This window comes from Heterocephalus glaber, unplaced genomic scaffold, assembly GCF_053883595.1.
Source record: "Heterocephalus glaber isolate CG9 unplaced genomic scaffold, H.glaber_assembly_v1.0 deba00001553, whole genome shotgun sequence".
NCBI classification, from domain to species: domain Eukaryota; kingdom Metazoa; phylum Chordata; class Mammalia; order Rodentia; family Bathyergidae; genus Heterocephalus; species Heterocephalus glaber.
In genome coordinates, this window is record NW_028258344.1 from 28,896,115 (window position 1) to 28,924,081 (window position 27,967).

General features: G+C 34.8%; 1 protein-coding gene and 1 long non-coding RNA gene across 9 annotated transcripts in view; one reads left to right on the top strand and one right to left on the bottom strand.

Annotated features, from left to right (window-relative positions):
* The window catches only part of Ca1 (carbonic anhydrase 1), a 114,047-nt gene that overhangs the window by 3,177 nt on the left and 82,903 nt on the right, over positions 1-27,967 (bottom strand). For 5 of the 8 annotated variants that reach the window (XM_087190545.1, XM_087190546.1, XM_087190547.1 and 2 more), the window contains 5 exons: positions 6,750-6,810; positions 6,097-6,288; positions 4,816-4,934; positions 1,854-1,949; positions 945-1,007 (listed from right to left, as the gene is read on the bottom strand). In XM_087190545.1, coding sequence (XP_087046671.1) covers positions 945-1,007; positions 1,854-1,949; positions 4,816-4,934; positions 6,097-6,288; positions 6,750-6,786 — 507 coding nt within the window. In that variant the 5' untranslated portion in view covers positions 6,787-6,810. Of the gene's footprint in view, positions 1-944; positions 1,008-1,853; positions 1,950-4,815; positions 4,935-6,096; positions 6,289-6,749; positions 6,811-7,767; positions 7,845-7,958; positions 8,037-18,831; positions 18,951-27,967 lie in introns of those variants that run through there. The other 3 variants (XM_087190550.1, XM_087190551.1, XM_087190549.1) reach the window with 3 other exon arrangements.
* LOC147824178 (uncharacterized) lies at positions 532-16,096 on the top strand. Its single transcript, XR_015442760.1, has 3 exons — positions 532-694; positions 5,067-5,211; positions 12,677-16,096. It is a non-coding gene; the product is annotated as an uncharacterized LOC147824178 (long non-coding RNA).

The following is a 27,967-nucleotide window of genomic DNA, read 5'->3' on the forward strand; positions in this document are numbered from 1 at the left end:
CATTTTGAGTCAATTCTCTTCATATTTTCATAGAAGACCACTCATTTTATCTGAATCTTAAAAATTATTGGTATAATGTTATAAATATTTTTTTGTTAAAATTTTTCTTCTATAGCTTTAGTTATATTTTATTTTCTAAAACTTTTATTTATAATGGTATTTTGTATATGTGCCACTTTCCCTTTACTACAGATGTCAAAGTATGCCTTTTTTGTTAATTATTCCAAAGAAACAACTTTGCATTTTATCAGTAACATTTTATTTTGCATTTATTCATCATGTAAAAATATTTTTATTTTATGCTTTTATATCTTCTCTACTTATTTTTTTTTCATATGTAGTTTTAAAAAATATTTTTGACTTGGGTCATTTTGTAGTATACTTATTTAAAGTTTAATTTTTTTCTTGAATCAGCACAAAACAAACTTACTTTACACAGCAATAACACTGTGAAAGAAAATGACAAACCTCTGACTAATGGTTTAAATATTTACTATTAAAACAGTGAAGGTAGGATTGGATATTTCACAAAATCCTTTTATTAGTTTAGGTGGATATTATGATTATCAAATATTACATACTAATGATACCTCAAGAGAATACACTGCACTTCTAAACTTTTGTGCTTTCAAAACATATAGATATCTTCATAAAATGGAAAAAACTCACACTTCAGTTGGATGCAGTTTTTCAAGTAAGTTTTAATGACTAAGTAACCTGCTTTTGTACTTGCCCAAATCAATTAAAAATATGAAAACAAAATAAATTCCTGAGTCAGAGAATTTCTCAGACACAGGCAGTATTTGTGTAATACATTGATTTTCAGGTTGGTAGCTTTCACAACCAGCCTAACTTCTCCCCACTTCAAATGTGTAATTGAATGATTTTCATACTTCTACGGACTATTGCTCTTAGAATTAAACTGTCTTATTTAGTTCATTTACCTTAGTTTTAACTTCATTTAGGGCATCAAGTACTTTCTGCAGCTTTGGGTTGGCCTGACCAACCTGGAGATAAAAAAATAGTGATAAATACAGATTAATACTAAAGTAAATTTTAAGTTTTTAAAATTAACAACAATAACTGAAAAGAGGTAAGGTAATTTCTCCCTGCTCTGGGAGATAGAATTTTAGGTGTATGTTTTCGTGGGCCTTTGTACCCTCATTGTTTATAAGGTTAACAGAGGCAAAGTAACAAATAAAAAGCTTAGTTGAAATTTAATTACAGGCAAGATGTTCAAGTCTGTACAACACAAATCTAGAAATTGAGTAAAATTAAGATATAAAAGCCAAAACTCTTCATTTTGGTCTTTTCTATTACTTATAATTGGCACATTTTGTCATATTCTGAGTGCTCAATAAAGGTTAGGTGAATTATTGTAATTCCAAAAATGATTTACTTATTCAATCATACTCAATTTAATAATGATTTTCTGATATAACTTTTCAAAGTCTCTTCAGCAGCAGATTTAAGCATCATCTACCATTTTAAAAATTAATCGAAAATTTATGGGGAAAATTCTCTTAATTTTTCTTTCCTGATGAAATATTAAATTAATAAACCCTGAGTCCGTGAGGTAAGTTTAGAGAAAAAGGAATTTGGAAAAACTGGAAAACAGAAATTCTTTTTCCCTGTGACAACTCCTTATTCCACCCCTACTTAAAAATTTGTTTTGTTGAGAGGGAAAAGTATAGAAGCGAGGCAACAATGTATGAAGAAAAGGTTTCTCTAGCCATAAGTAGAATGAGAACTTTCCAAAGAGAAAACTTCAACTGTTTTTTGCCTTTATATCATGTTCTTTTGAGATCTGATTGCTAAGCAATAGTGTTAGCTGAGCTGTGTCTGTAACTCACCTTCATCAAAACACCAATAATTGCCATCCCATCAGGCTTCGAGATAGCTTCACCCACACTGGAGTACTTTGCAGAATTCCAGTGAACTACGTGAAGCTAAAAATGATAATATAGTTAATTATTTATATAAGGGTAAGGACAAAAAGTAAGTATGAAGATGTCTGTGTTTGTTTCACTCTTAGGAAGGGTTATCTGTTTGCTGAGAAGTGTAAGCAGATTAGCTTATGTGCTGCCGAAGCGAGCACGAAGTGTAAGCAGATTAGAACCAATAAGTAAATTTTCTTTTCCTACAGTGACATCAACTATTTCATATTACTCTTTTAAAAATGTATCTTTTGGTATTAAAAATTTCAGGAAATCTGACCAACAAGCTTTAGGACAAAAACGGAAGTCATTTTTCCCCCAAGGTAAATCATGGCAGTTTTATAGGAAGGAGCTTCTGGACTTCCCAGAAGCCTTAGGGGCATGAGTGTCCTTCTCAGGCATCTCTCAAATCAAAACCTCCAGCTTCAACTGTCTGTAGAACTCTGGACTTGTTTATCCAAGTGTGCCTGTGTGTCTTTTTGATATTTTTTTGATATTTCCACTTGGATCTCTCAAATTTAATGCAGCCAAAGTAGAACTCTTGATTTGTACTTGCCAAACCTGGTTCATTTTCTCTTCTTAGGAGAAGATAACATTATGCATCTGATTGCTCAACCAAAATGTAGTCCCATAGTTGTCATCAATTTCTTACTTTTAATAACTGTATCTCAGATTAGATCTCACTTTTCCAAAATTTCGAGTGTTTGCATTAGGTACTGATTTTTTCTGGAATTTCCTTTCCAATAATCTGCACAATAGACCTTTGTCTCTAGATTGAACTCAAATACTACTCTTCAATCTTTATTTGATCACCCACTGTAAAGTGACCACTATAAATAAAATCCAAGTCTTTCAATAACTCTTATGCAATTTTTCTTTTTATTTCCATCCCTCCGTTTCTGTTACCTTTCCTTTCTCTCCCTTCCTCCCCCTTCTTTCTCTTTCCTCCCTCTGCTTTCTTTTAAAGTTTTCCTTTATTTATCAAATCGAAGTTCTGACAGCAAATTACCTTATAAATGGCATCTAGCATATTGTAAATGCTCAATAAATATTTGTTGAATGAAAAAACAATGTTAAGAAAACCATTTCACAGAGATCATTTTACAGTCCTATTTGAAATGTTCCATTGTAATATCCCCTGGTCATGCCAGTCTAGAGTCTGTTCCTACTCTTAAATGATTATTACTACATCTATATTACCATGGTGCTTTGTGAATATTCTTAGAGCCACTTGCTACTATGTTTATATAATCCTTTATGCATATACTGCCCTGCTTGAGGGGGTTTTGGTTGTGTCCTAACTACAGAAATGTAATTAACATTACTGAGTAACAATGAGAAAAGAGCTGGTCTAAATGTGCCTCATATGGGTTTGCTCATTCTACTGTGTCAACAGTTCTTTGAGGTAGATGTTAATATTATCTTGGCTCTGTTGTTGAGAAGAGTGATTTTGCTCAAACTTATACAGCCAGTAAATGGCAGGTGTTTGATTCAAACTCAGAAAGTCAGCTGAGGAACCTGCATTCTTAATCACTGCACTGCCTCTCAATCTAGTATATGATACATGCCCCATATAGATTTATTGAATTGCAACGTGTTGAGCTTTGTAGCTGTGTCTCTCATAGCTAGCCCAGATTTCCTGGCTTCAGTTTCCTGGTTTCAATTTCCTGGCTACCACCAAGTATCCTTTCAAAAACATAATATTAAAGTAGGTTCCTTACCCATTTAATTTCACTCTACCTACCTTTAATTTATATGAAATAATTGGGGAATAAACATTTAATATATTTTGGCAGTATTGAAAAATATTATCTAAATTTTATAATATAAAACAAGTTATATTTGCATACAATTCCCATATCATCTATCAGAATAAATGATGCGCATATTTTATAAACTCTTTTGAGAAAATGTCTTATACAACTACTTTCACTGGTACATAAGATACAGAGAGGATGTAGTTATATTTTTTTTGGTAAAAGCAAAAAACCCCACAGTGACATAATTATCCATCAACAGAGGCTGATTAAATTGTGTTATATTTGTGCAATTCAAATCTGATACAGTCATTAGAAAATGAGATGGAATTAAACCCCCTGACTTGAAAAAAATGGTCATGATAAATTGGTAAGTAGAAAAAATAGCAAGTTTTAAAACCATATGTATTATAAAATTCATTTTATACAAGCAATATTAAAAAGTCAACCTGTGCATGTACATTACATTGTACATACATTATATAGTCATACAAATAAATCACCCAGATCTTCCATTGAGTTTTATGTACATGTATTTTTCTACAGACATACAGATAATAATGTCTTGATATAGATCACAAGCTTTTATGTGAGGGCAAATCAAGAAGGAGTGGGAGGATGGCCTGCAGCCAGGGAACTTCAGAACCTCATCTAGGTATATTCACCTCCTTGCAATCATAGCTCTGATTAAACTTGAGCTCTTTGCAGAGTCTCATTTTATTCCTATCTCTGATCATACCCATGGTACTGGTGTGTCCAAATTTGAAATTTAAGTAAAAAGGGAACAGTAGTATGTGCATTTTAGGGTCAGAGGTTTAAAGAAGAGTAGTGCTGCCCCTTGAAGCTAGCATGATTTCAAGGTAACAATTTTTTAGGCTAAAAGTAAATCTTGGATTCCAGAGATCAGGTCCAAGTTCAGTTGTCTCTTTCCACATGAAAAATGTCCTGCTTTGCCAATCATGGTGTGTCTGTGTTTGATTTTATGGAGTCTGGGAGATCCTTAAAAAAACCAGAATAACACTTTTTTTTGGAGTCCTTGTGATAGTGACTCACATAATAATAGAGCTGCTTTTGGGAATCACTCTCAGGATGATTATGTTCTAGTTACTAAATTACATTACCTCTGCAGAATACTTGACTCCATCCACTAAGTGCTCCGAACCATATGCATCTGTAGTGCCCCAGTGAAAATGGAACTGACAGAGCCTATAGCTGTCAGACAGAGGGCCACCTTTCAGCACTGGAAGAAAAGAGAACTACTGTTAATCTTAAGATCATAAATTCCATCCTATCTTTGCACGAACCAACACTTAAATTTTGTTGATTTGAAATGAAAACAAACACTAGAGCTCAAGTTTTCATCTTGTTTTAGTCTTCTACATCCAAGACGATGGCACTCTTTTGTATGATATATCCCCAGTTGTGGCATTGATAAGACAGTCTATAAAATACATCCAATTCCCAGTGCACAAGCCACAGTTGTACCTGTTTCCATTGCAAGGAAAGCATATTGCAAGGTAAGTTAATTATATGATTACAGGGCTTTCTTTGAAATTCTGCAGTTTACAAGTTCGTTAATCATTCTCTCAACAAAAACTGTGTAAGTAGTATTCATCAAAATCTATAGTAGTTTATTCTGAGTAACAAATTATGCATTACATAGTTTGTACTTAACGAAAACACCACAGTGTATCTTGATGGTTATACTGAGAATCCCTGACCAGGGAATGAGAGAAAGTGCATCTGTTAAAAATTTGACCTGTCATTTTGGAGAGTCTGTCCAATCATATAATTATGTAAACACACATACCAGACTTAATCTAGTATTAATAAAAGACATAGCTCCCAATATACCTAAAATTTAGATTCGGAATTCACTAGGAAAGTGCTAAAAGAAATATGGCCTTTTATGTCAGAACTGTCTGATGAAACTGTCATTTAATGACTGATTCACTGAACCCTGATCAAAAGTTGACTATGTAGCAGGCAATGTACCTGGTTCTGAAGTATGAGGATAACATAGTCATCCTTGTGTCTGTCTTCCCTACTGTGCTCATCCACTTTCACCCCAACTGGACTCTATTTGCCCTTTCAGTTTTTATCTTCACAATGATTTACTTACTAGGCCTTTTGGCTGTTTATAGAAAGAATGAAGTGAGCATAAAGATCCTGACATAGAAGTAGAGATGGGGAGATGCTATTAAATAGTGTAAGGGCTAAAAAAAGACAAAGCTAAGGATCCCCAAAACCATCTTTATCATTCAGATACTTTCTAGAAGTCCAAACTGTTTCACCAGATAACACAAAAAATACTTAGGATGACTGTTGGTGTACTCTACACTTCACTGTTTCAGTTTCCCCAGTAGATTTATCAGAAATATCAGAACAGTCTTTGGCCTCACCTGATTTATCATCCTCAAAATTCACATGGAAGGAATGTCCCACGTTGATAATTTCTTTGGCACCAGCTGGATTGTAAGAGACACTGATGGGCTTCAGAGAGGTGTCATGTTTGGCCTCACTAGTTTTAATGTCAATGGGAGACTGGTTATTTCCATTGGCGATAGGGTACAGCTTGCTCCATTGATCAGGACCTACCAAGATAAATGTATGTGTGTAATCAAAACTTTATTGAATGCTTGATTCCAAGTTCTAGGACTCTAACTACCTGCTTGCTTGTTAGTTTATTATTTATTCAGGTGTCTTAAACGACATTCAGTTTTTTGGAAATTCTGTTTTGAGAATATCTTTTTTCTATACTGTACTGTAAATCTGTCAACACCGGCAGTATAGGGCTAAACAGTAGCCTATAGGAGAAGGCTGTAAATATTTCATGAGCAATAGATTTATAATATATATACTTGATGCATTTTGTAAACATCTATGCCCAAAGATCAACTGGTAAAAATTCTTATGAAGATATTATAATTATTCAAACCAGGCAATTCAAACTATCAAACTGTGGCTGTATTATTGTTTGAAGTGCTTAACATATCTTCTATTAGAAAAGATAATCAGCTATTATTTTGATCTATATGAAAAGAAATATTCTTACCATTTTGGCTATCATATCCCCAATCTGCACTTGTCATGATCTTCTGTTTAGTTTTCTTTTTCTGAAAACAAAAATAATACCTGGAATAACTAACTGCAACTGTGCATGCAGTAGATACTACTGATTCAGTAGATACCTACTCTATCACTTGGGGTTTTTATAGAAATGTCTCTGCCCTTAATAAACCACTATTGCATCATCTTTGCATATCAGGAAGTATATCTATCTAAAAAAGGTGTTGTAAAAATGTTTACAAAAGTTAGTCAAATTCCAATTGTTTTATTATATTATAAAAAGAAATATCCAAATTATAGATTTTATTGAGCTAAATCCTGTTTCACATTAGTAGAAGATATGGTTAAATATTATCACATGAAATTTTTGGATTTCTTAAATTAAAAATACTTTGTGTACTTATAGTCCAATTCTGCCTTTGCTGGATAGTTAAGCAATATTAGCATAATAATTTGTAAAGAAATTAAATTTACTTGTTTACAGGCTGATCTGAACTAGTATCATATTGTTAATTTAGAATCAGTTAACAAAATTACTAATTATTTGTAATGTATATTATTCATAGCAGTACATTTCATAAACACATAGAATGAGAATAAATTTCTTCAGTCTGGAGCAATATTGGAATTTATAAATAGAGAAGACTTATCAATATTTAACTTAAAGTGGCCTAATATTTTACACATCAAATAAATATACTAGATTAAAATTCTTATTTATAAATTTATACAATTTACAAAACATTTTCATACTACTTTGTCTCCATATTACACACACAAATTGTATAAAGAATTTTCATTTTGTAGTGGAGAGATGTTGGGGGATTTCACTATAACTAGCAGGAAACCAAGATCTCAGTCACCAGTTCATTTGCTTCCTTCCCTATGCCTCTGCTAAATGTCACAGTGAGTGACGTCTGAAGTTGATCTTCTATTTCTCTTCCTATGCCCGTATTTTAAGACCAATTTACAAGATGTTATCAAAAGATACTGTCAATATTTACTTAGAAATTAATTTTGTGGGCCGGGGATTTAGCTCAGTGGTTTCGCCGCCTGCCCCGCCAGCACAAAGACCCGAGTTCGATCCTTGGTACCAAAAAAAAAAAAAAAAAAAAAATTAATTTTGTAAAAGAGACATTGCCATTAACCCTTCTCAAAATACTCACTTTGAATACACTTATCCCATTTTACTTACCACTTTCTGAAGCAGTTCTGGAAGTCCTCTTTCATTGTGCTGTTGTGTCTGCCTTGATGTCCTGAATCAGTTCAAAACGATTACTTTTCATGGTCATTTTAACGTTGGGGAAGAGCCAGAGGTTGCACAGTGCCCAATCCAGTGAATTAGGTGGATAAGGACAAAACATTGTTTTTATATGACAGAAATTGTCTTCACAATTTGTCACATTTTGAATTGATTAAGAACATTGAGGCAACCACAAAAAGACAATCATGAGCGAGGTCTTCCAGAACCGCCTTGAAGATTAATGGGAATGTGTCATTTACTGCAATAAATTTAAACATTCACCATATCTTTTTTTTTAATTTATTTTTATTGGTACCGGGGATCGAACTCGGGTCCTTGATCTTGCGCAGCAGGCGGCGAAACCACTGAGCTAAATCCTCCGCCCACACTCACCATATCTTTTGATCACACCTCATATGTCTGCATCAAGATGAGACCTGACAATGAGTGCTTAGAAGCTCCACAGGACTTTTCAGGAAGGTACAGAAAACTGATTAGGACATGTTGAACTCTGGCTAGGTCTTCATTTTTAATTCTCTATGTGCTCAGATGAATACAACCAGAAAAATAAGTTTTCAAAGTACTTGATTTAGCAACCTAGAATCATCTGAGTTGCTTGAAATCCCTAAGGAAGATGAAAGTCAGGAGGAGTTCTTAGCAAGGGTGACCAGAGATTCGATGGATTGTTTGTTCCCCTGTGGCCTTTTGACCAATAACAGCGCCCCGTCTCATATGCAGAGTGGACAATGGCTTGTGAATATCCACAGAGTGAGAACAGGCCCAAGTTCCCATTCTATAGTATTAGTAGGTATAGGGAGATCTTGTTTAATGGGGAACTTTTAAAACATTAAAATATCTTACTTTTTAATTTGATAGATAACATTATATATACTTATTGAGCACAACATTATTTTTGAAGTATGTATACATTGTGGAATGATTTAATCTAGCTAATTAATACATGCATTAGGGAATACAGGTATTTTTGTGGTAATAACACTTAAAATCCAGTCTGTATTTTTTGAGAATACAATAAATGACCATTAACTATATAGTCACCTTGCTGAATAATAGATGTCTTGAATTTATTCTTCCAATCTAAGTACTATCATGTATCCTTTGACCAAGCTCTTTAAACTTTGAATTAAACTACAATTTTATCATATTTGGACAAAGACAACCCCCTTTTCATTACATGATTGCAGGATGAGTCATCATGTGAATGTTTTAACATCTATATGGGATGGTAATTCATGTAAAGTTTTAGGTACAACATAGTTTTGGCCCCTAACTATTATGATCCTTCTTTTATTATGTACTCAGGATGTGTTTGAGTACTCTCACAAGCAAAAAATTAAATAAGAAAGGATGTAAAATTTAATGAGCACTTATAATTTAAGTCCTAACCCCCTCACTTACCTTTATTCTTCTTTTTCTGCTAACAAACTTTGCCTTCCTGAGCTTTATATATAAGCTAAATCCAAAATTAAACATTTTGCATTCATTTCACTTTCACCTTCAGCCCCTAGTATAAATCCAGGGCTGTGTTCTTTGAACTGCTTCTGCATAACAAGAAGACATTCCATCTACACAGCCTCTCTTCTAGAAAGCTTATTGTTGCAGGACATCAAATACATGAACACACACAAAAGAAGTATTGTTTTCCTGAAAGACTGTTTTGAATAAATCCATACGTATTTGAAACTTAAAGCAATGATGCTGATGGAAAAGTTATATCTTTAGAACTGTAATACAGACTTGCATCAATACTTTTGTTAGAGAATTGCTTATTAACATTAAGAAATAACACAAGCACTAAAACAAATTCTTGTTATCAAGGAAAACTATTTCACAGTGTATTATTAATGCTACAGTGTGGTGATGTAGTCTAGAGAAGACTACTGTTTACTCAGTGATTCCTGTCTGCTGGGTCCTTTAAAATAACTTTTGAATCCAGTTCTTGCAGCAGACCTAGAGTCAGGTTAGCATCTCTTCACTTTTAAAACGGAAAGATATGAAGCTCAGAAAAATGCAAGGAGCGGAATCAGGATTTAAATCCACTTCTGGTTACCTTAAAAGCCTACAACTCCATCCTTTTTTTTTCTTTTCCATTCTATCAGCATCATCATTGTCAGGTTTACTATGACATTTGCTTTAAAGTTAGTTAATAGTTTATTACATTTATTTTTATTAATACCAACTGGCTTTAGCTGAAGAATGTTTTAGTGCCTAAACATGGTTTTCAAAAAAGGATCAACATTTTCTGTTTCACTGAATTTTAAAATAAATTTTTAAATGATATTTAAGGACTTTTTGGCATTTCTTATTTTAACAATTTTTCTTCTAGTTCCTTAGATTCCCCAATTCTTATTTTAATGTTTTTAAATTAAACCACAAATATGCATGGAGGCAAACAATTATGATGAATTTCAAATTTAAATTTGCAATTTAAAAATAATTCTTTGGTATAGACGGAACAAAAAGTTTTAAGAATGAGATGCCTACGTATGGTAGGTCCCAATTCCCAAAAGGCTATAGCTATTCTTCAGTGCTTATAGTTCCATACAAATAAGTGACTTTGTTGGAATTTAGGCTATATTAGCCAGCTTCTTGTTACTATAATAAAATATTGAAGATCATTAACTTATTAAAGGCTGGTTTTACTCGTGGCTCTGGAAAAGCCATGGAACTCTTGGAAGTTCCAGTCCAAGATTGAGTGTACTCATTATTTTGGGCCTCTGATGAGGCAGTACATTGTGGTGGGAGTGTGTGGAGGAATAAACCACTCACTTCATGTTCCTGAAGCAGATCAAGTTAGAGGTCCAGTGGAGTCTCAAAGTCCCCTTCCTAGGCATGTCCCCAAAGACCTAAAGACCTCTCTCATAAGACCACTCTTCCTAACAGTTCACAAAATCTACCAAAATCACCACCCTGGGGATCAAACCTTTAATACAAGGACCTTAGGGAGAAATTCAGCATCTCAACGACAGCACATACTTTCCTTAAAATTAAGAAATATATATTGTGATAATCAAGCCTCTCTTTTGGCTGTTACATTTTTCACTAATTTTGTATTGGTACTTAAATTCCCTGCCCTTCCAAAAAATGGTATTCTTTGGTATGACAAGATAGACCTTATTTTCAATGGAGAAATGCACCATAGAAAATGGTGCTATTAACCTGGATATTTCCACATTAAGATAACTAGAAATTCTGATTGGTGAATTTAAATGGCAGGATAATTTTCTAGATTTTACATCTATTATTCTTTCTAACTTGGCCTTTCTCTTTAAAACAAGATGTGGTACCAACTTTATTTTTTTAGTGCATGTCTCTGTCTCCATTTATTCCAAGTTTGTTTCCATTTTAGGACCTTTACACCTTAGGACCTTTACTCTCTGAATTGCTCTGTACCCATGTCTTTGCACAGGCACAAATGTTATCACCTAGATAGAGCTTTCTTCCAAACCCAATGTAAGCTCTTCCTCCCCGTCAGTCTCTTACATAATTCTGTATTCTTTTGTAGCATTTGTTGCACCCTGAAATTATTTTGTGTTTTAAAATTACAGAATTCACATTAAAATTTAAGAGGTCAGAGCATTTTGGATTTCAGATTAAGCATGCTTAACTGGTAAAATTTATGAAAATGTTTCAAAATTTGGAAAAACTCCGAGGTACTTCTGAGCCTAAGCTTTTTAGATGAGGGATGTTTAATCTGTATTTTATTTGCTTAGTTGCTTAATACTTATAATTATCTCTAAAATGACACATCTATGATTATAGGACATTGACCATTATTTTGCCACTGTATTCTTCATCTATTATTTGCCTGCAAAACAGTGATGCTCAATAAATATTTATAGACAGAACAACTAAATGATCATTTTAAACTTCAACTATTTTACTTTTATAAAGTCTTAGTGGAGCAGAATGCTCATCAGGGACTATGCCTAACCAAATGCACTGATCTAAACTCAGAAACGTATGACACACTGATGTGTGGGCATGTGAATGAGCTTGGCTGGAGGTCAACTCATGATCATATTTGGACTAAGGAGAAAGAATCTTTTCCCTTGCAGTTCTATTAATGGGAGAATGAAAAGACCAAGTATGTCTGTCAGTCATTGGTGGAAGAGTGAGAACCTTGGTCCTTGGAAGTGTCAAATTTTTCAACACTTTATAAGTGTCAAAATTTAACTCTTCAAATATGATTTGAACTTTTGACATAGAAATTTTTAAATTCCATGACTTTATTACTGCAATGAAAGAAGATCTTCAACCTTATATTTCTTGTTTTGGTACATTTTATTTCTGAGAGAATTTTTCAAATTTACTAATGAACATCTTTTATTAACCATGTCAACTCTATATAAGCACTTTAATCCACATGTGGAGGAACACACAGTGCCTTGTGACTTCATATTCTTGAAAACTTTAAAAAGATCTAGCTGACTGCCATGCTTTATTAAAATTACCAGTTGCAAAGCCATACTAGGTACTCTGAGAAAATAGATTTGTGAACTTCTAAAATAATAGGACTCTCTTCTATAGCATAAATGGCCAACCTGGAAAGGTTAAATGAATCATTCTCTCCTATTTATTTTAAAAACTAATAAATTAATTTTATGTATGTATATATATATATTTTGATATTTATTTTTATTTTGCAGTGCTAGCTACTGGGAGATCCAGGAGGATCACAAATTCAAGGTCAGCCTGGACCACTTAGCAAGACCTGGTCTCAAATGAAAAAAAAAAAAAGAAAAAATATGTAGAGAGACTACTTATATCTTATTTTCTATAAGTAGTTGGGGAATAAATGTACTGTTCTATAACAATGACATTATTAAGTAACATTTTTGTCTAAGTAGAAAATATACACAATGCTTTGTAAGCCATAAAAACTTCTACACAAATTTATCAAGTTAATTAAGACTTAAAATGAAAGAGTGAAATATTTAACTCTCAGGCAAACAGATGATTATATAAAACAAAATGGTTCAAGGGATTGCATGTGTCCTGAAATTCAAACAATTGCATAACAGATATTTACTTGCTACAGATTAAACTAAATGTAAATATGAAAGGAGATAAGTTTTAAAGTGTAAATATTAAGGGAGGTGAAGGTCGGTCATATCAGTGATTTTGTCATAGTATCTTTCATTCATCTTTTTTGTGGGGTCTATTAATAAAATTATCTTATGATTAAAACATTTCTGGTGATTTTTCCAATAACTTTGTTAGCTTTTAAAATCTTTTAAACAAAGACTAGATTTATAAAATACATTTAAAACTCAGTATATGTTTTCTCAATCTCATGTTTCTTGATGTATAGTTTGCAGATCACCAGCCTCAGATTCATCTGAAAGTGATACTAAAATGCACGTGTACATGTGTGAGTGTGTGTGTGTGTGTGTGTGTGATCCAATCTCTTATTTTTTGTGAAATGGCCTTAGCCAATTTGGATGTTCAATAGATGGCAAGTCCTTTGTATTAGTTGCCTTATTAGAGGTATTTAGGGGCTCTATGACTTCACTTCCACACTGTAATTACTAAGAGACATAGTTAAATGAAAGCTAATTCCCCAACTGCACATGTGTTATTAGCACACAGGTGCAGAAGAATTATGTGTCTGTTGTTTCAGGATGGTGGGCTGCAAATGAAGCTGTCCAAGCAGCACCTTGCATGAAACATACACTCCTAACCTGCTGTGGTGACATCAAGATAGGTGACCCTTGCTGATGGGTCAGGTGGCTGGGTTTAGTGGCCTCGACTGACAGCTTACATAAGTGTGTTCAAGTGCTAGGATTGCTTGCTTATGTGTCTTGTTTTTAAGAGAAGTATGGTCAGGGAAATTTTTCCTATTCAGTTACTACTCTTTATGTATTAAAAATTGTTTTTATCAGTATCTGTTTGCAATCCATAATGATTATATTGATCATGGGGAGTTGGTATATGTGTAAAACATATTTTAATTCTTTTTTTTCCATTCTCTACTTCTCTATCCCCCCTTCCACCTCTTTGCAAAAGAGTTCTATTTTTCCTTGTACTATTCTTAATAATGCTAATTTTATGAGTACAGAACTATTTCAAACATTTTTTAAAATACTAAACAACAACCCTTTGTTGAGTTTGCTGCAGATACCAAAGATATCCTCCTAGGTCTGGTTAAGGTACTATTAAGTGGTCCTATTCAGTATTAGATTACATGAACAAATGTGTTATTTATATTGAAGCAATATTTTGACCTACTGAATCAAAATTCCTATATGTGAGGCCTGGGAATCTGTGTTTTTAACAAACATTCCCAGGCGATATTTTTAAAACACCTTTGCACAGTTCTTACAACTGTTCTTTGAAGATTCTCAATGATATCTTCCTGCCATGCCTTTTCTTAGGAAGCATACTGAATTAATATTCATTTCAGCAGCCACTTCAAAAATAACTCATTTTCTTACTAATTTAGACTCTTTTCCTATAAGGTTTATTATAGCCTTAATTCTTTTACTAGTATCCAATTCCAGAGAAAAAATATTTCTAAAATTTGTCTTTTCTAGAGAAAGTTTTATCATTTTTTCAAGTACATGTTTGAAGTACATAATGATTACGTTTCTTGGGAGGAGTTGGTACATGTACATAACACACATTAATTCTTTTTTCATCCCCTTCCCTCCTTTTCCTCCCTTCACCCTCCATTTCTTGGTTCTCTTCCCTTTTACAAAAGTTCTGTCTCAGGCCAGAGATTTAACTCAGTGGTACCACGACTACTTCCTAAATGCAAGGTCCTGAGTTCAATCCCCGGCACTACAAAAACAAAAAACAAAAAACAAAAATCAACAACAACAACAAAAAAACCCCAAAAGTTCTATCTTCCCCTTTCCTATTATCTATCTTTTATTTTGCTCTTTATTTATATTTTCGGTTTCTCATATAAGATAAACCATGTGATAGTTAAGCTTGTGTATCTGATTAATGTCATTTAATGTTATGGTCTCAAGTTGCATTCATTTTCCCACAAATGACTCAAGCTTGTTCTTCTTTATGGCAGAGTAGAACTCCATTGTGTACATACCACATTTTTTTATCCATTCATCTGTCAATGGCCACTTCCAAGATTAGCTATTATGAATTGTGCTGCTAAAGGAGCACTCCAAAAATTTTTCTATCTAATTCTTGGAAATGGCCTATCGGAAAATAGCTGTGAAGAAAAAAGAAAGCCTTAGCAACTGAAAGTGCATTGCAGATATTCAACCCATTATGTATCTTGTTCACTCTTTTAAGAACAATAAAACAAATCTTTGTAATGTACTTCTGTGCACTCTGCCCTTGAATAATAAGTCATTTTGCAAACTGCTGGTTCAAATAGTACATCTACTACTTTTTTTTTACCTCCTTAGGAAAAGGGGGGTAAATTAAAATGACAATTTCCTGCATGCAAAATAAATATTTCTACTACCAGAAGACACTTGGTTATTGTATCAGTCTTTGCATAAGCACTGATCTAATCTTAGAACTGACTACAGAATTAACTGTCTTCCCTCAATTTCTTTGAGTAATGCTATTTCTTATTGTGTGAACCTGAAGATGATAATTCACCTTACAGGCTATTTAAAAGATGATTATTAGAGGTCAAGGCACATAGCAGATGCACAGTACAAGATATCCTTTATTTCTTCCTGTGTGGGCTAATCATAGTAGAAGCCCCCATGGGCTGTGGTTGAGTAGGATGGGGGCTAACTGCAGAGAGAGCTGAGGGGGATACAGGGCCATGCAGGAGCTTTCAAGACTGATGGATGAAGCAATCAAACTATGGACCGTAATCCTCTTTAGGGATTTTTAAAGAAGTGAGAAATAAGTGGAATAATTACAGGTGTTTTTCAAGAAAGAAATATTTTCTTTCAGTACAGTTCCATAGAATGGGGGATTTATCCACTGTACTTTTACTCACATGATCTTATATGTAACTTTTAAAAAGCCTGTGAGCAGGTTAGTACAAATATCATCATCTGGATTTCAAAATAGAAAAAAAAAAAGGATTTCGCAGATGAGAAACATGAGCTACTTGTTCAAAGTTGGATGTAAGCATCAGAACTATAATGTCAAATCTTTTCTTTCCATATGTTAAATTATTGGCAAAATCAAATCAATGGCTTTTCTTTCATCACTTTTTACTTTATTATCATAAAAGTTCATTCATATGAGGAACTAGTACCTCAAAAGAGTCATTGAAGTTTCCCTAAAATAAATAAGGCTTGGAGTTGTCCCTGGGGCCTGGTGGTGGGATGTGGGCCATCCTCTCTCCCACATGAATGCATACTGTGTTTTTCATGTCTCCAAAGGCAGTCTGCCCATGCCCACAGTGTTATCTCAGGCTTCCCTACTGAGGCTCCTCCAGTGGCTTCTTTCCTATATTTTTGTGGACACATTGAGCAACACATGATTTATACTCCCTTACCCCAGGGTAGCTGGTAAATACATATTTCTATAGTTTCACAAAATCTACTTTATTTCTTCTAGTCCTAGCAGTAAAGGATCAGAGCACAAGACAGAACCGAGTGGATCCTCTTCCCTTTTATTTCTCAGATAGGAGAAAAACCAATAAATTTGTATTAGGATCCTTACAAGATTTCAGAAAAGATTTATGTCCTCTTAGCTAAAGGCCAAATAGCAAGATTTAAATGAAAGTCCTTCTTGGTTTTGTCTCCCTTATGCAGAGGATTACTTGGGTAATTCATTTAGCTGACAGAAGTCATGTCTTATTCTGAATATCCTCTGCTTTTCTTTTTGATTTTGTTCAAGTTGTTCCAGGCAAAGGAGAATTACCTGATTGCATAAAATTATAATAAGCAGTTCTCTAAGATAGACTTAGCTCTAAGCAAATGAGGAATTTAAGGTTTCTTACAGATCTCTGATTCAGTGTGACTCTTCCTTGAGCATTAACACTCATAGAAAGAGCACAGGGTTTTCTCCTCTAGTTTCTTGGGGCTCATTTAGCCTCTGGAATCAGAACATTTTGGAGAAGCTGCTGAGGCAACAGTTCTTAAGGAGGCCCTTGGTTTGGAGACTCCAGAGTTGTAAGTGAAAAGGTATTAAGTGAAAGGATCCTTATTGCCTCCCACTGAGTTCATCTGGCCTGGATCTCCTTGATATACAATGCTCAGGATTTGCCACAGTAGATCTAATTCCTCTAAGGCTGTCCAGGCTGTGCCTTTAACTTGTTGGTAATGTTCCACATAACCTTTGTACAACTGCCTGAGGATTACAAAATGAGAGAATGACATGTTGGCAAGCACCTTGGTTTTCCATCATCACCCAGGAGGCAGCCGGAACCAGTCTGGTGAGAAAGAACTCCAGGAAAAACACCTCCCAGGTTCATGTCAATAATGCTTTAAAATGAAGATCCATGGAGTCCAAGAAGACCTAAGGGTTTTGTGGCTAAGAACCGTGCTCCACTTAGAATGAAGCTTCTGAATGAGGACTGAGAACAAATAGGGCTGATTTTATGCAATGATTTGATCTGGAAAAGATGAATTCCTGCCAGCATTCTTGAAGCCTCCTGTTGGTAATTCCTAGGGTTACTAGCTAGCCAGCATTCACATTTGAAGTCCTTATAATGTGACATTTTGTTGTTCTTGTGGAAGGCTCTGAGAGTACTCGCAAATTCCTCTGCAGAGTTGGCCGGGATTTTGTTGTGCAGTTAATTGCATCTGGCACCAGCTGTTGCTATTCTTTTCTATCATATTTATTTATTTATTTTTGTATGTGTGTTAAAATTGTTTTTCTAGTCCTCCCTCCACTTCTCACTTTTAGTGAACATATTATTAGTAAAGTCCAGTGGATTTTTTTCCCCCAAGGGAGCATTGGCTATTTACATAAAGTTACTTCTGGGTGTAGAGTGACTATACCATTTATTTTGGTTAATATAATGTTTTCAAAAGAATCATTTTAAATTTAAAATCAGAAGTGAATCTAGAAACTTTGCTTATGGATTCTGTCCCTAAATTGCAAAGTTGGAGTGGTAAAGAAGAAAGGATTCACCTTTTAGAAGCAGTTAGATATATTGACATTTGAGGAAAGACAGGGTGTCTTTTATTAGATCAAATATTGACAGCAATGTTCTGGCACGATGGACATGCCTTCTGCCTGAGATGAGTATGACAACTACTCAAAAAAACAGCCCAGTGGGAAGAGCAATGCCAACAATAATAGAAGTGACCTTTTAGTGTTTTGGCCATTGGCATTGCCCTTAGAGTAATCCTAGATCACCCATTTTTCCATTTGGATGCAACTAAGACTGACAGGGCAGGTGTCTTGCCTAAAGCAACTGATTTATGGTCAGCTCTGTCTCTTTCCTACTTGGCTCTTTCAAAGCAAGCTCACAAATCCAGTTCTTTTCACTACCTCTGCAGGGAAGCCAAAGACAAGGACCCTCTCAGTCTCCTCTCTAACTGTCTCTTTTAAAGCAAGCTCAAAACTCCAGTTCATTTTTCTCTGCAGGGAACCCAAAGACAAGGACCCCCTATGTATTCTTCTTTATTGGAAGGCTGCTATTGAACCAATGTAAAGACCAATAATAAATTGTATCTGAGAGATCTGTAGCATGGCTATTAATATTTGGAAGAATTAACATGTAGCTATTGACAGAGGAGTTGAACTGTAGTGTGTAGATGAAGCTAAATTGAGTACACTTTAATCCCTTCATCATAACATGAACAAGGAACCAAAAATAAGAAACAAGAATAAAGGTACTGCAGCAGTTGGGCACTGCTTCAGGCACTGAGCCTGTGGATGTTGAAATTGGCTATGGATTGATTTTGTAACTCACAGTGATACACTGCCATCGATGTCACCAGCCTTCTTGCTTACACATCAGAGCTACACCAAATCTTTCAAGTCAATTCCAGGGGATGGATGGAGAATTTTGTTTGGAATTCAATAGCCATAGGTTCCTAAAATACAAAACTTGAGCTAGGGATCATTGAAAGTGGAAGGGGAGAGAATCACATTTGGCCCTACTATAGTTGCCAATAGTATTGGCAGAAATCTGCAGGAAAAGTGCTCAAAGACAATGCAGGAAACACATTTCAGTGACATCCTGGAGTGGATTTATGTGAACCTATCTTTTATGAAAGCTGAATTTGGGTGAGCTTGAATATCAAACCTACGCTTTTAGGCCTTGTCTGTTCTCTGTTCTGTGTCAGCCAGAGCAACTTAGCTTTCTGCACCTCCGTCCTAGTTCTCCACCATGGACTCAGGCTTTGCCTTTGACTTGGTAGGCCTTGTGTTACAGGCACTGAGTCTGCATATCTCAGGACTCATGCTCCTGCTCTGTCCACCCCCTTCCTGCCAGCTCAGCTCAGCTTCTAGTCCAGGACCCTCTTGTCCTATGTTCTTCAGTGTTCTGATACTGTTAGTTGAGTTCAGGCACAGGTAACGGTTTGGACTAGAGACTGAGTTTATGCTTGAGAGAAATACTGCCCAGGGACCCAACCCACAAGGGGAGGAGTGCAGGCTGCCTTGCATCAAGAACAAAGGGTGTACTCTCCAGTGGTCAAAAATTAGAGGAAAAACATCTGGCCCAAATGGGAGAAAAGCAAAAGCCAGAAGAACCCAAGCCATTCATTAATCTTGTACCACACTCAGGCTAACGTGAGCTATGCACTTGTAACTCAGATGGCATGGGTAGCATTTGCATAGCTTTACTTTGTCACACGATGTGAAAAGTCACTCTTTGACATTTTAATTTATTTTAATATAATCTTAAAACTAGATATTATGTTTATATGGTTCTAAATTCAAAGGTACAAAAGGATACAAAATAAAAATATTCCCCTTACCTTCTGTCCCAGGCAGAACTTAAGCTATCAATATCTTTCATACTTTTAAGAGAAATATTTAGCACATATAGATGGGAATAACTGCATGTGTTATTTGTTCCCTTTTAAAAATACAAGTAATATACTGTACACACTTTCGTAATTCTTATTTTTTCTACTTAATGTGTTATCTTGGAGTTTGGCCCCATAATACAAAGTGTCTTTCTTTTTGGCTTTATAATACTCAATTTTATAGTTTAGCATAGTTTTTTTACTCATTCCCCAATTAACAGATATTTAGATTGTTTTAGTCATTATATACCATGTTGAAATTATTAGCATATTCCATTGAATACTTAGGAAATTGCTACTGGATAAAAGAAAAGGAATTTGGTAGTGTAAATGCCTTATAAATTATGGTTTTACTTTTTTCAAACTCCAATTTTTAATTTTTATTTTTTTTTTGGTACCGGGGATCAAACTCGGAACCTCACACTTGTGAGGCAGGCGGCAGCACCCCTGAGCTAATTCCACAGCCCTGGTTTTACTTTTTTCTCCCACCTACATTTACTTAGATTCTAATAATGATCTTGACAGGAAGAAAAAGATAAAAAAAAGCATCTCTACCATCTCACCTTTTATTAGAGAAGTCCATTCTTGCTTTCACGAAAAGTGCTAAGACAAAAATCTTGTTGAGACAATTTCCTGCTTTTGTAGTTCTTTTAAAAATATTGCTTCCTCATGTGTAAAGTAAAAAAAAAAAGAAGAGAGCTTATAGCACAAGGGATGCTTTCACTTGTTTAAGATTGGCTTTAAGCTGGGGGCACCTGTAGAAGTCACTGAGATGACAGAAGACATTTTTCCAGTCTTTCTGATTTGGTGGCAGTGGGGAAATAGGAAGACAGAAGCACTATGTACTGATGAAAAACACTCAGAAACACTGCTGTATTTCATACAAAGAGAGGAAATGAGTGCTCTGAGCACAGAGTAAGACCAAGGAACACAACACGTTAGGGTGCTTAGCTTACTAATTGAGAGGGGAAACTTGGAGCTGCAAGTGAAAGGCCAATACACACAAACACTGAGAAACATCACTCCAAAAATTTCCTCTAACTTGTGTACAAGAGGCAATATGCAAAGAAACTCTGAAAGTTAGTGAGGTTACCAAATGTACCTTATGCACTTATTCTTTATAGAGGTTTACATTTTTCACTTAAAAATATGTCAATTTAAAATGACAGAATGCAAGCAAACATGTATTTTAATGTAACTCAAAACCAAGTGCATTTTCTGAATCAAGCTATTATCAAATTATTGCAGACCAAGGCTTTTTGTTTATTTCTTTTCCTAGTATTGAAGGATGGAGAATCTCTGTCTATTAAAACCCACTTAGCTTCCTTTAGCATTTAATGCTTTCAACATTTGACATGATTCCCAGGATGACATGTGGGCCATATGTAGTGACCTTCACTTTAAAAACCAGGAGACTGAGGCTGAGTGTCATTTGCTTAAAGTCATATTTCAGAGGGGAAGTGTTGATCTTTCATCCCAGCTGTGCCTTTGGTCCAATAATTTTTTCTAACACAAACAGGAAGTTTAAGATTAAAAACACATTGAATTTTATCATATAATGTTATTAAAAATAAAATAATAGTAAGAAAATGCCTTCTACATAGCTTCCCTGAGCTCCACTCATGAGCAGTATTACTGGCCTCAGGAGAAGCAAACGTGATATACCTGAGAGGATGTGGTACTCCTGCTGCCACCCAACCCTCTCTTTGTGTCATTGGAACCAAATGTTTTAGCATTGTTGAATCTCAATTTCCTCACGTATAGAATAGAAAAGAAAATACTCATCTAAAGAATTGTGAGGACAAGTAATGGTGGGTACAAAGTGCCCAAGTGGCAATTTACTTATAACAATTATTATTATATATGAAATCAGAGAGGTAAAATGCTTTGTAAGTTGTGAACTGACATATAAATGCAAGGTATGTTTTATAGTTTTTAATATTTATTCACTATTTTAAGAATACATTTTAATAGTTGAATTTATTTAGTATATGTACTTTAGGGTTTTTCTAAGCCATTATTTTGCTTATTTCTTTATTTATTTTTTCCATTTAGTTTATTGGTACATTTTAGGTATACAATACAGTTACATCCATCATTGGGATCTTGTACCTTTACATGATGTATCTTGGTTCTTTTTTTTCCCCATTACCTGTGCTCCCTTCCCTGTTTACAAAGACTTTGTTTCCATTATTTTCTTTTCTCATATTTTTTATTTTCCCTTCTTTCCTTTCCCCTACCCCTCCCACTTCCCATACTCCTTTAGACCTATTCTTCCTATTACAATATTGATATTGATATTACTATATTGATATTATAATATCAATTATACATTTTGATCCTTATTTACACTTTTAATTTCTCACACTAGAGAAACTATTCGGTATTTACATATGTGTGTCCTATTTATTTCACTTAAGAGTATCGCCTCAATGTGCATCTATTTGGTTATAAATGTCCCTAATTTCTCATTCTTTATGGCTGAGTAGTACTCTATTTTATAAAAAGAAAACAAACTTATCTTCTTTATCCAGGCTCCAGTTGATGGGCAATCGGGCTGTTTCCAACTTTTAGCTATCACAACTGTGCTACTATAAACATGGGTGCATATATATCACAGTGGTATGATTCTTTTAATTCTTTGGGGAAGATCCCCAGCAAGGGAATAGCTGGGTCAAATGGGACTTCCAGTCCTAGTTCTTTGAGGTATCTCCACATTGATTTCCACAGTGGTTGCACCAGTCTGCACTCCCACCACCCCGCCAGCATTTGTTATTGGTTGATTCTTGATAGCAGCCATTCTTTCTGGGGTGAGGTGAAATCTCAGTGTTGTTTTCATCTGCATCTCTTGAATGACCAGTGATGTTGAACATTTTTTCTTATCTTTATTTGCTGCTTTTACTTCTTTGTGTGAGAAATGTCTGTTCATTTCAGATGCCCATTTTTGAATTGGGTCTTTTTGGGGGGGGGGGTCTGATTTTTTTCAGCTCTTTATATATTCTAGATAGTAGACCTCTATCTGAGGAACAGCTGGTAAAATTTTTTTCCCATATTGTAGGTTGTATCTTGGGTCTGTTGGTGGTTTCTCTTGCAGTGTAGAAGCTTTTTAATAAGATGAGATCCCAGTTGTTGATTCTTTGTGCTGGTTCTTTGCTACTGAAGATTTGTTCATAAAGTCTTTTCCTATGCCAATGTCTTTGAGAGTTCTATCTAACTTATCTTCCAGCAAGTTTAGTGTTTCTGTTTGATATTTAGATCTTTAATGCACTTCAATTTTAGTTTAGTGCACAGTGGAAGATAAGGGTCTAGTTTTAACCTTTGGCAAGTTGAAATCCAGTTCTTCCAACACCATTTATTAAAGAGGCTTTCTTTCCTCCAGTGAAGATGGTTGGCTCCTCTGTCAAAGATGAGGTAGCTGAGTATGTCTGGCATTGTTTCTGCATCTTCTAATCTATTCCACTGATCCTCAGGTCCGTTTCTTTGCCAGAACCATGCTGTTTTTTTGTTTTTTTTTTACCAGAGTGGCTTTGTAGTATAGTTTCAAGTTGGGGATTGTGATACCCCCAGCCATGTCTCTTTTGCCTGGAATTGCTATTCTACGTCTCTTCTTGTTCCAAATGAATTTTTGGATTGTTTTATCTAGTCTGTGAAATATAATGTTGGGATTTCAATCGGGATTACTTTGAATCTGTATAGTAGTTTGGAAAGTATGGCCATTTTCTCTATATTGGTTCTTCCTACCCAGGAGCAAAGGATGTCTTTCCATTTTCTTATATCCTCTTTGATCTCTTTTTCCAGAGTGCTGTAGTTCTCAATGTAGAGGTCTTTTGCTTCCTTGATTAGATTGATTCCTAGATATTTCTTTTTTTTGGATGCTATTCTGAAAGGAATTATTTCCCTAATTTCTATCTCAGTGAGTTTGTTATTTGTGTACAAGAAGGCTATTGATTTTTGAGTGTTGACCTTGTATCCAGCCACTCTACTGAATCTGTCAATTAAGTCTAAAAATCTTTTGGTGGAGTTTTTTGGGTCTTCTATGTAGAGTATCATATCATCAGCAAATAATGACAGTTTATATTCTTCCTTTCCTATCTTTATTCCTTTTATTTCTTTCTCTTATCTAATTGTTGTTGCTAATGTTTCCAGAACTATATTGAACAGAAGTGGTGATAGTGAACATCCTTGTCTTGTTCCTGATTTTAGCATGAAAGTTTTCAGTTTTTGACCATTTAGTATGATGTTGGCTGTTGGTTTTTCATAGATAGCCTTTATCAAATTGAGATAAAGACCATCTATTCCAATTTTCTGCAGGGTTTTTATCATGAATGGGTGTTGAATTTTGTCAAATGCTTTTTCTGCATCTATTGAGATAATCATATGGTTTTTGTCCTTGGCTGTGTTAATATAGTGTATTACATTTATTAATTTACATATATTGAACCATCCTTGCATCCCTGGGATAAATCTGACTTGGTCAGGGTGTATGATCTTCTTAATGACCCTCTGTATTCTGTTGGCAGTATTTTATTGAAGATTTTTACATCTATGTTCATTAGGGAGATTGGCCTGTAGTTCTCTTTTTTTAAAAATTAACTTTATTGTATATTTTAGGTATATAATATAATGATATTCATCATTGGGAATTTGCACCTTTACATAATCTCTCTTGGTTATTTTTTCCCCATTTCCCTGCCCTCCCTTCAACCACTCCATCTTTCCCTATTTTGAAGTTCTCTTTTTTGGTTGGTTCTTTCTTTGCTTTTGGAGTCAAAGTAACACTTGCTTCCAGGAATGAATTCGGAAGTATTGCTTCCCTTTCAATTTAATTGAAAAGTTTAAAGAGTAGTGGCAATAGTTCTTCTCTAAATGTCTTGTAGAATTCAGCAGTGAAGCCATCAGGACCTGGGCTTTTCTTTGTTGGTAGGTTTTTAATTACATTTTCAATTTCACTTATTGTAATTGGGGTGTTTAGAATTTCTATATCTTCTTCATTTAATTTTGTCAATTCGTATGTATCTATAAATCTGTCCATTTCTTCTGTGTTTCCCATTTTATTAGAGTACAGGTTCTCAAAGTAGGTATTAATGATCCTCTGGATTTCTGCTGGATCTGTTGTGACTTCACCTTTTTTGTTCCTAATTACATGGATTTGAGCCTTTTCTTTCTTTTTTTGGATAAAGTTTATGCCATTAATTTAGAAATATCAATTTTTAAAGTTATTCAACTGAAGTAAATGTTAATACTTCTTAAAATGGTTTTCCCTATTTTCATTTCACTTAATTTAAAAACTAAATATCTAAATATCCTTTTCTGAGAACAAATAACCCAAACTTCCATCAGGGTCATGGATGTTTAACAACTTGAAATCAAGTAATAAAAAAAATTGCTTTAAAGAAAATAAGACACACACACACGCACACACACACACACACACACACACACAATCTTCTAAGTTCCCCTTCATGTGTTAGGAGAAAAGCAAATAGAAAGCTTCGAAAGCCTTGTAAACTATAAAGCCATTCACAAAGATAACTTATTACAGCTTCCCAGTTGCTCATCTTAAATCCTTGGACCCACATATGTTTCAGAATTTGGAATTTTTCAGATTCTATAAATGCAATAAAACACACAGGCCAAATTACATAAGTCGTGCCCTTTACAGGGTCTGGGAGTGCACCTTGTAGTGTAACACATGATTATTTTTGCAGTAAAATGCATAAATATTCATGCAAAGTAAAATAAATAAGTACTATAAGTAGCTTCATGTCAGCTCAGATCAGATTTGTCCTCAAATGAATTCAAGTTAAGCTGGATAAGGATTTTGCAGAAGAACTTTCTTTTTGTCAGAAAGTTTTAGATTTCAAGACTGGAGGTAGGAGATTGTGAAACAGAAGTTCTGTTTCTTTGTGTCAAGGATCTTGACACAATCAATGGAGACCATCAAGTGAGCCACAAGTGGATCTAAAGAGCAGATTTATGTGTTACTCTACAATAATATTGTGGAAGTAACTTCACCACTATAATCTCTGTTACTCATCTAATAATGGAGTGAAAGAACCCTACTTAGGGGGATAGTTGTGTGGGTTGATGAGATTATATGCCAAGTGTCTACTACCTACTAAGACACTACAGTTCTCAGCCACTATTATTGGTCATGAGAAGTGATCTCTAAAAAAAGAATAAAACTCTTATTCAATTATTTTGTATTTGAAGGGAGCAAGAGAAAGTATTAAGAGTTTCATATAAGAATCCTCACAGATTTCTTAAAGCAAAAAGGGTCAAGAACCCCAAATTTTCCACCTGGCACTTAAATTTAATAGAACTTGTTGAGTTAAACAGGGCGGCACTGACCTACGTTCAGGGTCAGGAAAGTTTCAAAGAAACCTCTGAAATGAAACCATCAGGAGGCTATAAATTACCTGAGCAGTGGGTTGGTCCCAACTCCAAACTGGAGAGAGAAAGACAAAGGTAGTCTGGGCTCATGAGGAACTGGACAAAGGCACCTGTCCCACCCTGAGCATCTTGTGGTCCTGCTTTTAGTCTTTGAGAGTGGCTACGGGAATTTATTTATTTATTAATTTGGCAATTCTTTGAAATTTTTACTAATGACAGTTTTATGAAAATATTCAAGAAATATACAGATATGGCCTTATTTTCATGGGTATTGTAGTTTATTGTGAACTTATTATAAACTTGAAAACAATAGCACTTTGCTACCGACTGTGGTGAATTCTCTACTTAACTAGACCCTTGTTCTAAGTATTCTATTCTTACTATTGCTTAAAATTGTTTTCAAGGGAAAAAAAGAATGAAATGTCATTTGTAGTAGTTAGTTGCTAAAAAATAGAAACCTATTCAACCAATAGGTAAATGGACAAATACAGTCTGGCATTGTCATATCATGGAGTATAAACAGAACTCTGTAGATCAACATAGATAAATCTCAGGAATATAATTAAACTAAAAGAGCTAGATTGGAGAATAAGATATATGACATGATACAATTATATAAAGTTTCAAGTATGCATAACAATGAACAAATAACATATGGACCCATACTGTGTAGTAATCATATACTTCAAAAATCTAACCACCAAATTCAGGGGATCAAAGTCACCTCTAAGGAGGAAAAAATGGATGGGAAGTGAGAAGTGAAGATTAAAGACTTTACGTGTATAAAAATGTTATTTTCCCCAGTACCTCGAATACAGTGAGAATAGAAAGAAATGATATGATATCTTGGTATCTTGAAGCTGTGCACTTGGGAAAACACACACAGATCATACCCTAGTCAGGAGAGCCACATGCTTATTATGATTATCAGCAGCCAACATAGAAAGTGCAGTGCTTTTTAAAAATGGCTTTTGAGGTAAGAAAGGCCACAACAGCAAGGCCAGTTGCAAGAACATGAGCAGGCTTGTTTCTGAACATGTGAAACATCCTGAAGGACTTCAAAGATTTGCTAGGTGAAGTTTTAGCTGGCGCAGGGTGTGACAAGCTAGTCCTGCAGGTCAGATCTGTGAATCAGTGGCTTCATTTGGTGGATGAGGGCTAGGGAAATTCAAGTTACACTTAAAAATAGAAATACCTGGACTAGCCAACACACAAGTAGAAACAAGATTCCATGAAATGTAAATGATGATATCAGGACCTTTCTTATTTTAATGGGTGGGGAAGATTTGAAAGAAGAAAGACAAAATGCTGAGCTGCAAACTAAAAGAAAGCCAGGTGTGGAGATAGAAGGGAGACAGGAAGGGGCAGCTGGAGAAGCAGTGGGGCAGTTTTGTTGAGGGTTTTCTTTTGTTCATCTTTATCTGTGCAAGAAGCCAGCAGAATCTGTTAGTAATGGGACTTCATATATTGTTTACATCTTTATAGGGTGATATGAGGGTTATAAACAAGGCTCGTCACACATGTTTCATCTCGGAGCACTGGCCTCCTTTGGACACCCTGGGCCATACATGTACTCTGAAAACTGAGTCCTGGGGTAAACCCAGTTGGGTAAAAAATCCATTTACTGGTATTATATATGATATACCAATGAGGACACTAAATTTCTTACAGAAATATAGA